The sequence below is a fragment of the Pleurodeles waltl genome, chromosome 3_1 (genome assembly GCF_031143425.1).
Source record: "Pleurodeles waltl isolate 20211129_DDA chromosome 3_1, aPleWal1.hap1.20221129, whole genome shotgun sequence".
Taxonomy (NCBI): domain Eukaryota; kingdom Metazoa; phylum Chordata; class Amphibia; order Caudata; family Salamandridae; genus Pleurodeles; species Pleurodeles waltl.
In genome coordinates, this window is record NC_090440.1 from 401,858,768 (window position 1) to 401,870,879 (window position 12,112).

Sequence of the window (12,112 nt, forward strand, 5' to 3'; positions counted from 1 at the left end):
CTAACACAAACTCCCCTGACACACATCCATCCCATCTTACACACCTCATACATTCATCTAAAAAACACATCAACACACCCTGTAATACTGTAATTCAACTCACCATTACTAACTCACATACAAATCCCTCACCGAAAACAACTACATCAATATCCCCTCTCACTATTCCACAAAAACAATACAGACCACACACATCAGCATATCAAACCAACACAAACTTTTATTATACTTATCGTCACACCCACTCCCACCCTCATGACTACACAAAGAATACAAGTCCCGTCCTATCTTTATCCCTACATCCTCACTCTTCCCAAACACCTACCACAAGCACCCCAACCCAGCAACTTTCATTCACTCGCCTCTCCTCCATTGCACAATTTAGAGCCTTACATCATTACCCACATGCTCCTCCACCACCCCTAACCCATACTCCATCCACACTAAACAGACGCAAACTAAACAACATGCCGCTCTTAACAACTTCGCATCCCCTTGTCTATTACATAATAAGGCTACCCTACAAAGAAACAGTACACTCTTCATGTCTCTCTCAGCCACCAAGTCCCCCACCCACACACACAGACCCAACAAAATGCCTCCTAAACCTGCTGGAAGAGGAACACTATATTGAAAAACAAGACTATTGTGAGCCTCACACAGTTATCACAACTAACAACACACCTGCTTCAAGCTCAAATTATACTGCTTACCCTTCTCCTAAACAAAACAACACTGCCACTAACACACTTTTTCTAAACTGCCAGTTCATAAATGCTCGATCACTCTAAAAAAACAAGCACCACATCTACGACCTGCTCACAGACACACAACCTGACTTACTATTCATAACAGAATCATGGTTGGGAGATGACATGGCCCCAGTGTTGCACGAAGACCTTCCTCCAGGCTATCAAACTATCACTCTAAATCATATAGGCAAGAGAGGAGGTGGACTAGCTATTATATTCAAACCGGCAATAAATCTCAGTAAAACAGACAACATTTCCATACAAGGTTGTGAGGCCCTCCTCACCAGATGCCACCCTACTCCAACTTCCTCCTGTAACTTTCTCCTCTTTTACAGACCTCCACCTAACAACTCACCATTCCCAGATGCTTTTCTAGATACTGTCTCCAACCTTATTACATTATACTCCAACCTATGCATTCTTGGGGACCTAAACATTTGGTTTGACAAACCCAATATGCCCCATACAAAAGCTACCACCACTGGCCTAGTCGCATTGAGCTTAGATCAGATTGTACACAATCCCACACACATCGCTGGACACATCCTAGATGTCATTTTTGCTAAGCCTGAACTAGTTACCGTTCATAGCATGACGCCAATCACATGGTCAGACCACCATTTGATAACTTTCCAACATAAAACTCCACAAATCAACACACCCCACAACTACTTACATACATGCACCTATCGACCTTGGAGAAAACTCAATTTTGATTACTTAGAAACACAACTAACAGCCAACACAGATCTGGATACAATTCATTCTGTTCCAAAACTTTATGAGTGGCTACAGGAAGCTTTTGATATCCTAATACCACTCAGAAAAACTAAACACAACAAAAGAAAACCAACACCTTGGAGCAACACAGAACGTAAAAAGATAAAGCAACAAATCAGAAAGTTGCAGCGGACCTGGCTCAACACAAACAGTCAAGACAAACTGCAGCTACACAAACTTAACAGAATATACAAATCACCAATCAAAAAAGCTAAAAAAAGGTACTACTCAGACAGAATCTACAACCAAGGAATTTTATAAAATTCTCAATGAATTTAGAAAACCTACATGCATGGAAGGAAGTCATCCCACTACTCAAGATTTCATAAACAAACTGTCAACTCATTACACAACCAAGGCAGACACATTGGACTCCTATTTAAAACAGAAGAAAGCCATCAGCCCAACCCCTTTCCTAAAATACCCTCTAAGACTAAACCAACCCAGCCTCTACAGTCCTTCAAACAAATATCCCAAGGTGAATTTATAAATTTGGTCAAGGCAAGGAGACCTTCCGGTTGCCCTTCTGACCCTTGTCCACCACAAATCTTCAAGAACATTCTTTTATCTACTTCTGCTGCCACACCTGTAAGAAGAATCATCAACAACTCTTTAACTACAGGATATGTTCCTGTAGACCTGAAAAAGGCATACATACGACTGTTATTAAAGAAAACAAACCTAGACCCGCAGGATCCCAACAACTACAGACCAATCACAAATGTACCTTTCCTGGGCAAACTGATAGAAAGAGAAGCATTCACCCAGATGTCACAATTCATTGAAGACAATTCTATACTTTCAGACTTCCAAACTGGATTCCGCCCAGGAAGAGGCACTGAATTTGCACTTATAGCAATCTGGGATGATCTTAAAAACACTGTCGACTGCAATGGAGTTGCTGCACTACTTCTCTTGGACCTCTCGGCTGCCTTTGATACGGTTGACCATGACACCCTAATTCAAAGACTCCACGAAGCCGGCATAGAAAGGACTGCTCTCGACTGGATTACATCCTATCTTCAAAAAAGATCTAATATCATCTATTCTCCCTCCTTCTCGTCCAAACCCTACCTCACAAAAGTAGGGGTCCCAAAAGGATCAATCATCTCACCTTTGCTTTTCAACATCTACATGATATCATTACCAGAACTGATCAATGTTTTTCATCTCACATGCTACAACTATGCAGATGACACACAAATACTACTTAAATTAGAATGCCCCAAAAACATTGAAAACTCAAATCTTCAGTTGCCTCAGAGCCGTTGATTAGTGGATGACCTGGAGCCATCTCAAACTAAATGCCTCCAAAACAGAAATACTCATATGTGGTGACTGGAAAAGTTATGACCCACTGTGCGCCTGATGATCTCGGACCACCTCCTCAATTATCCAAGGAAGTTAAAAACCTTGGAATCACCATGGACTCCAAGTTAACTATGAATGCCCAAGTGGACAAATTAGCACGAACAAGCTTCATCACCTTGAAGACTCTACAACCCATCTTCCCCCACCTCGGATTTCCACATAAGGTGCAAGCTACTATCTCGCTTGTACTATCCAAACTGGATTCTGCCAATGGCCTCTACCATGGATCATCTCTATTATGAAAAAACGACAATGTATTCAGAACTCCGCAGCCAGGCTACTATTACATGTATGCCACAAGCCCACATCTCCCCTGCCTTGAGAGCACTACACTGGTTACCCGTTGCTAGAAGATGCACTTTCAAGCTGCTTTGTATCACCTACAAAGCTATACATGGAACAGGACCACTTTTTATGAGAAACAAAATAACCAAATACATTCAACAAAGAAACCTCCGCTCAGGATTGGCACCCTGCCTTTGAACAAAACCATACAAGAAAAAGACTATAGGTGGTACATCCTTCTCCGTTCAGGCAGCCAAACTATGGAATTCATTACCCCCAACTAGGAGAGCCACAGATAACTATCTTGTCTTCAGAAAACTATCCAAGAGTTGGCTCTTTCCTTCATAACCACCATATTCAAACAACTATGGACTGCATATGCCTATGTTGATAAACATTTTTTTCTGATTATGTGTATATTCTAGTTATATATAGTTCTTTAGAAAATATGTATCGCTCCTTTGTCATAACAATAAACTACACACACTCTTTTTTTCTCTGTTTAACTAAGTATATTTACTCATGGTTTAAATATGTATATGTATGTACATATATGTGTGCGTGTGTGTGTGTATTCATATGTGTGTGTGTGTGTATTCATATGTGTGTGTATGTGTGTGTGTGTGTATGTTATTCTATGCTTAACATGTTCAGAGGTCATTGCATAACTCCTAGATAAGTTGTTATACTAGATACTTATGAATCCCTGCTCTCATCTTAGATCACACTTATCTACCCATCACCATATGTCATGTCTCTATCAGTCTATCCTCCAGTCCCACTCTGACTCATACCAAATCCATTCTACTACTTTCATCTCCTAAATAACTCTGCGTAAGCTCTTCCCTCTGCTTCCACATTTAACTCACCAAACCTCACTTTACTACCATGATCTCCCAAACAACCCTACTATATTCACCCTCATTTATCTCATCCTGCTACTATGATCTCCCTAACCCCTTCCACAGACCCTTCCCTCCTCCATCCTCCCTTTACTCATCCCGAGCCTAAATCCTATTACCATAAACTCCCAATTAACACTTCTGGGTTCTTTCCTCCTCCACCCCTCCATTACTCCAGTCAATCTAGTTAACAAACTCTCATATCCACGGCTCAAATTAACTCATAATAACAATAAAACTGTACTCATATTTCCCTATACTAATCCACCACTAATTCTTGTTGGGTTCCGGAGTAGCGCGCTACTCGCCGAAAAGCGCTTCAACGCCTTGTCAGGGGTAGTAAGCGCTATACAAATACTATTACAATACAATTCTGTTCTGTTTCAGGAAGTGCTAATTTTCAAAGCCTCTTTTTTGCTTCCAGTTGCTGGAGCCACCTTTATTCTGGGCTTCTGTTGACCCAATTAGTGGAGTTGTGACTACTTCATAGTGCTTAAAGCCCACCAAAGGTGACATGCAAGAGGACTACTGTTTGAGCTTTTTCCCTGCATTAGTGTGTACAAAATCAGGAGGTCCCAGCTGTGATAGCAATTCAGTGGCTGTGACCTTAACTAACTGATGGCTACTAAAGGACTGTGCCTCAGAGGCAAAAGGGAAATGCTTGAAGCAATGGGAACACAGGCAAGCTTTCCCTGTGTGACTGAGATGCAACAGGGGCTAATAGATCTTGCTGATATGTCTTTAGAACCTGACCTGGGTCACTCTGAGACCAGTGACTAGATTCAATCTCAAACTGAATGTATCACTGCCATGGCATAAAAAATGTTTATTTTATGTTCAAATTTTTAATGCAAAGTGCTTTGTAAGGTAACTTAAGACATGCATTCTACAATGCCCTTTTCATTTGTAGTACAATGGCACTAGGTTTAACAACACATATATAAACAAAGAAAATAAAGTGCAATGTAGGACAGTGTAACTTTTTGCTGACAGGGTCCTGCGTTTAATTTCACACACTAGTGAGGATTCATTCCTTGATGTTTGTATTCAGGTGAGCCTGAATGGCTGCAGGTGTGCAGGTTAATGTCCAAGAATAGCAGTGTTATTTATTATAAAAATCTTTTTTTTTAACCAGCACTGGACTAAAGACAAAATACTGTGGTTAATAGTTTTATTTGTAGCTAAATATTCTGCAAATGAATTAAGCAGTGTGAATCACAGGAAATAATTCACAGTCAGGCCCCCTTTTCTATGAAATACAAGCTTTGAAACCACTGGCAAACATTCAATACAGTACAAAGTAAATTGTTCAAGTTACTTATGAATACTGCAGTCCCCAAAGATTTTTTAAATATGACAAAGTGGTAAAGGAGCACATGTGGAGGTTTGGGTGTGTATGTCATCAGTAATGTAAAATGTGAGGTAATAAACAGTGCATGTTGGTGGCACGAGTTATATTTAGTCGACTAAACCATATTTGGCGCATTTCAGTGGTTGTTGAGTTTTTTATGTTAAATCTTGTCTCATTTCATCACCTAACTCTAACGTCACTTTAACCTGCCATTTACAGTGAATTTTTTTTTATTTTTTTTTTATTTTTTTTAAACATAAGTTGAAGTCTTAAAATGTACTATAAAGTCATTAAACCTTTGTGTTTTTTTCAGTGACTATATATTACATACACACGCACAAATACAGAAAGTCATATTTAAACATCTTAGGCAAACAAGTAGGCTCATGTATTTATTTAATCAAAAAATGGAGAGGTCTGCCCAGAGAGAACTTATGCAGTAACCCTACTTGCAATAATGAATATCAGGAAGAAACTCTTGTTTTTTATTTTTGGGCCTCGCCGGCATGCTAGTTGTGTGCCATGCTTTATAATAAGGCCCACAAGCAGGCACGTAGCTACAATCACCTGGTGGGCTCAACACCGCTTCAGGAGGAAGCACTTAGATATTCAGAAGCCTGTCACTTGCTTTACAGTGACAGCAGCACACACAAAGCAGGAATCTCAAGGGAAAAAGTTAAAATTGTCTACAAGTGATACCTCACCTGAAGTTTATTAGAGGGCCCCTGGCAGGATTTAGAACAAACTTGATGCACTATAAGCATCAATTGTGCTCTGCATCTAGCTGACAGGGAAACTCTAATAAAGTTCAGGTGAGGTATCTCCTAAAGCAACAGGGCAAGGGACGCGGAAGCAACAGCGGGAAAGAAGGGTCGCAACAGAGGAAGCAGTGACGCCAGTCAATCAAATATATAAACCACTGGTAAAAATTAGAATGGATTTTCACAAACAGAAGCCCTGTAAGATCAAGCAGTGTGGAATGTGACAGTATGCCGCAGCAAAGATGGGTGCAATTATAAAAAAAAACATAAATCATTGCAGAAAAATAATGAGAAATACATGTGTTCGGTATATTGATGTCACATGTGGAGATATGTAGTACTCCCCAAACCAATAAAGCACCCGTCTGCCATTGCAACAGAAACCCACAGAACTGAAATTACGTTGTTGGGTGTCTTGGGATTCAAGGGAAAAAAGTTTTTTTTTATGTACATCCCGCACTCACTCTAGTAGTGACATGCTTCATCATCGGGTTCATCTGGCTGCTAAAAACCAGGTTGGGCACAACTGTATCCCAGGGAGCTCTTTGTCTACATACTCTCTATTATAAGGAGACTGAGGGGTTAATATGCCCGTGGGCATGGATGAGTCATTTTTAATATTAGAAAGTAATAGAGTCTTCCTTAACTGTTTGGAAGGTCTCCCCTCTCTTTCAGATGGTCTCTTTCCCCTGAAAGAGAACACACCTTTTTGTGTTAGAAGATATAGTACTCACCTTTGGAGTGAAAGGAGATGAGGCAATCGCAGATGGGCCAGTTCTCCACGGGCTCGTTTAGGATGACATCTTCAGACATAATGACCACAGTAATATATTCAAATTTGCACAGTCGCTCGAGGATCTGTGTCATGGGCTTAGATTTAGACTTCTTGGTCATAGAACATATTCCCACGACAATCTGGCGCTCTGGAGGCTGAGAGGAAAACATGTAAGCACGAAAATCAAATGATGAAGACACCAGCTTACTTTTCTCGCTGACAACAAACATCTTTTATAGTCCACATATAAATTAAATAGAGTTTTTTCATTCCTACCACTACCTTTAGTATTTTTTTTGTTTATATACATAAGACAATGCATACACATCGCAAAACAAATTCTTAACGTGTTATACTTATTATTGGTATTTCCTCTAGGTATAGGGTGTCTTCACAAGATGACGTAACTCAAAATGCATCTTAAATGCTACTTAATTGGGAACCTCTTCAGTCTTAGAGAGTCAGAAAAGACCCAGACAGAATGATTAAATCGTTGGCGAGTATGGATGGGAGAGATCATGGGAGGGAACCCTCCAAGACTTTACTTGAAGCACAAGATCTTTTGAATATTCCAGCCCTTGTCATGATTTTGAAGTTGGTTCCTGCTTGATTGATTGTAGGATTGTAGGAGGTTTCAAAAGTACAGGGAGTCTGCGTTCGTTTGCAATATCAAAAACAATAACTCTAGCACAATTTGTCTAATTCTAGCCTTTCAGATAGCTTGAGCAGTCACACTAGACCAGGGATCTCCAACCTCTTCTACAAGCTGAGCTACTTTGGATCAATGGAAATCATCTTGAGCTACTAACAAACATAACACTGTTACAGTAGATACCACATCAGACGTAGTCATCAGATTATTTTTATTCCATTTGCATGCGTGGATTCCATCTCATGCTGTCCCAGACTTGGGATACTGTTCTCTTACTTCCCAGCCAGAGCTTACACACACAGACAATGTGACTAACAGTACCAAAGCCCACTGGAGCAGGTGGCTTTGCTGCATGGTGATTGGTTATATTGCAGGCTTTATGCCATTAGTTTACTTATGTGGTGTAGGAGCATTGACCATTGCTACTGGTTAGAGAGGCCTCTACTTCAAGGGTCTAAAACTCAGTGGTGAACAAGTCAGCACTGCTAAGCTCCAGATCCTTTGAATCTTAAACTAGGATAGACTTCAGGTTGAAGAGCTACTTTTGGCGGCTCCCGAGCTACCCATTGGAGACCCCTGCACTAGACCATTGGTTTTCCCAAAAGAAAAAAAACATATATATTGTACGTTCACCAACTGACTTTTGAGCAGTGCGGTTCACTCGCATTTACTTTCTTCCCACCACAGAATACAGGATGAGCCAGGGGTTGGCACACTTTACCCAATGGCTGCTTGCAATACCACGCAACAATAATAACCCTCGCACCATCTAGACTTTGTCAATGCTTCTTTTATTTGGTAGACTCAAACAATTGCCCATGATGTTGGAAACTTCATAAAATCGTTTTACAATCTGTCTATTCTCCAATGTGATTCTTAAACCACATATGTAAATACAAGTGCATTCAGATGGGTATCTGCTGAACAAAGTAATGAAACCGGAAATATGAAGGTCATAAAATATCTAGGGCAGCAGTTCTTAACCGGGAATCCCTGAGAGTCCACAACGCCTACTCAGGTGGTTAGCTACTGCATAGCAAACAAAAAATATTAACAAATTAATAATCAGTATATAAATAAAAGAGGCTAAATGTAAAATTGAAATTCTAAAACATTCCAAAAATGTGAAAGTATTCGAAATTGAAGGCTCAAAGAAATTGGTGTCCTCCTATTGATTTGTTTGAGCAATACGAATGCATCAAACATAATAAAGATTGGATGATCGAAATGTTTTTATTTTATTATATTTGTTTGCAAATTAAATAAAATACTTTGTCATTTGTGTATTTGTTGAATGCTTATTTCTGTATTTGTGTGTATTGTTTTGAGGTCTAAAAAACAAAATGGGACTCAATGAGGATCCCAGAACTCTAATAATGATTCAGTGGGAGGTGGGGGGGGGGGCAATGAATTCAATAATAATTAAGAGGTGGTCCACAGAAGTCAAAAGGTTAAGAACCATTGATCAAGGGGATTCTTTGATTCATTCAAATGATTTTCGACTTGCTTATGCTTGTATGGCGCCACTTAAATTGTCTGTATGTCTCTCACAAAATATCACACAGGGTTCTAACCTAAGAGAATGCAACATTTTACCACACAGCTTTAACACATGACACATTTTGGAGAATTTCATATCCAAAAAAACAATACTTTGGCAATAATGCTGGTAAGAAGTGAGCATATTTTACCAGCAGAAAATAATTCCACAGGTCTAATTAATACGAAAGTACTAGGCAGAGATAGTGCACATCCCGCTGTTGATCAAAGATCACTAATTGGACATAAACTGCTCTCCAGAGCCAGCACTTCTGTTTGGCGAAAATTTGAGGAACACAATTCCAAGAAACACAAAGGGCCTCATTTTGAGTTTGGCAAACGGGAAAGCCTGTCTGCGAAACAGGATGGCCGCCGCCTTTGTGGTGACCACCCCGCCGGAGTAATTATGAGTTTCCTGATAGGTCAGCAGACGGAAATCTCAGTTTCCGCCTGCCGGCCTAGGGGGAAACAGGCTACAGCACTGTCTCCAGCTCGCAATCAGGTCAGCAGCAATGCGGTAGCTCACAGGGTGCACCAGTAATCTCGCAATGTTCACTATCTGCTTTAGGGTGCTGGGCAGGGGGACCCCTGAACTGCCCATGCCAAGTGCACAGGCCCTCCTGTGCCCCCCTGCACCTATTCTTTGGCAGCCTTCTCACGGCGATGTTACTGCCTTGAAAAGGCTGGCGGAGAACAAGGTTGTAATCCATAGGGCAGCACCTGGCGGATTACGATCTTTGCCACTGCCAGGCCACCGGAATCATGGATCTTGGTGGTGCTGGCAGTTCCCTGGCGGTCTGACCGCCACACTCGTAATGAGGCCCAAAGTGTTAACCTAAGCTTCTGAACACCAAAATATTCCCTAAATGAATAACTGACACTGAGAAAGCGGTGGACTATTCACATAATTATATTTTCTAAACACTTCTGCGCTCCTCAGGGAAGTGGGTGAGAAAGGGTACCAATAACTCTCCCAACTATTAATTTCATGCCACATAAGGATTAAATTCAGGCTGGTCGTGGAATACTGTATGGGTAACTCACTAAGCGGCCAGCCCACACTCCAGTAGGCAGGTCTGTTACTGACACAGAAAAACCTCACTAGGTGGATTTTACTCAGGAAGGAGCTGCAGAGATTTTGGAAAGTTAGAATAGTGGATGTTTAAGAATTGCCCATGCTGAAAGCGGCCAAGACTAACTTCCTGGGTTTAAGTCCATGCCAATATCTAAACAACCTCCTCAACCACGCTTCCTTGTTCTTTACATGGGCACCAGTTACATTACACAAGGACACGTTTTGTTTTTAAGTAAAGGAGTTCTGGGCTTGACAATGATCTAGAAATAACCTCCCAAGTCATGGGTTATCAGCTTATCAGAATCTCCCGTTATTTATGCCCCACTCTAAGTAATTTTTGCCTGATCTATAATTTACTCAAACTTGGAGTATCCTAAAGCACTCTCCTTGGGTCTTACATATAACGAAAAGGGCCTCCAGAAATGCCCAAAACTCGTTCACCCACCTCACTGCTGTCCTTAAGAGTTCCGACTCATTAAATTCAATCCGCGAAGCATCCACTGCTTCTTATTGTAGGTTAGTATACTAATCAAACTACCTACAAATACCTCTTGCTACCCCTACCCCCATGACCCCAAAGTAAAGTAATGTTTTACAATGCATACAGGGCCTTTTCCAGTCCTGTCCCAATTCCAGGCTTACTATACGCCACGACTGACTATTAGTAATACAGTCCTTTAACCCACAAAACACCACCTCTCCTCTAGAGCCTGATGAGTCAAGGGATAAAAATACTGTAAAAACGCTGCCTTTTACAAAACGTATGTCATTCCAATTAGCAGTCATCTTAAAGTAGATTATTAGTTATATCGTCTTCTTTGTCTGGCTTTCAGTAACTGGGCAGATTGATCTGGTAAGAAGAGTCTCATAATTGTAATACAAATATTAAGTGAATTGAATGAAAAAAATTGCTTTCATCTGGAAGTTCCTCTCTGTCAAGATAGGAATTAACTCGTATTGCTTTTACAGACAAGCAAGGAACCCAGGGATTTCGAAGAAGTTTTAAATTGGTTGTTTGCAAGCCATATTCTAACTCAGTAGGCCCAAATTTAAATTATGCACTTGAAAAACGGGTCTCTTTCTTCCAATATGTCTTGCACAAAGGCGGTTAGACGTTGATTAGGTAACAGAAAGTATGCCAGAAGCTGGAAAATATTAGGGCATTTTCAAGTAAAGGGAAAACCCATGAACTTTGAAAGAAAATTTCTAGATTCCCAGAAACAGCACTTGCAATAGTCAGTTCAGCTTTGAATGTTTAAATGTAATTTCCTGATCCCTCTAACACAAGAATCTTACTTTTTTCAAAATTAAAAAGACAGAAAAAAACATAACATATGCACAGTCTGTTGAAACAGCCCCACTCGTGCAGCGATTGTCTACATGGCCCTGAAACATAAGAACATTTTGTTATAAAGAAACCACTATTACTACAACAACATTAAAAGAAAATAACAGACAGAATCTGGCACTGTAGGGTCTTAAACTGAGCCACAAACTGGTGTGTCGCTAACTGCCCATGAACATGCACACACAAGACTGGAAGTCAGGATAAGGACAACATTCCAGAAAGCGAGAAGCACAATCATGTACAGAAAATGAAAGAAAAACAGAGTGCTCAAGGGCAAAGGCACAGCAAACAGTATGGACTACTACATATTAACTGGCCGATCAAAGCAACAGTCTTCACAAAAGCGCAATGTAACGCAACACTCATAAATGACCTTATCATCAGGATGGTAGCTCGCGTCTGAAGTTGGTACAGTCAAACAGATCATTGTTGGCAGAAGGAAACACTTCTGGTCAGAGTGAAGCTGCAATCGTCCTTCTGTACAAGTTCCTCTTCTCTCGACGAGCGGTTTAGAGGTAAGA

At 40.6% G+C, this 12,112-nt stretch overlaps 1 protein-coding gene across 15 annotated transcripts in view; it reads right to left on the minus strand.

The window, feature by feature from the left end:
* PPIP5K1 (diphosphoinositol pentakisphosphate kinase 1) overlaps positions 1–12,112 on the minus strand; it is a 1,126,642-nt gene that overhangs the window by 902,306 nt on the left and 212,224 nt on the right. For all 15 annotated transcript variants that reach the window (XM_069222621.1, XM_069222618.1, XM_069222612.1 and 12 more), the window contains one exon: positions 6,937–7,132. In XM_069222621.1, the coding sequence (XP_069078722.1) occupies positions 6,937–7,132 (196 nt within the window). The remainder of the gene's footprint in view (positions 1–6,936; positions 7,133–12,112) is intronic.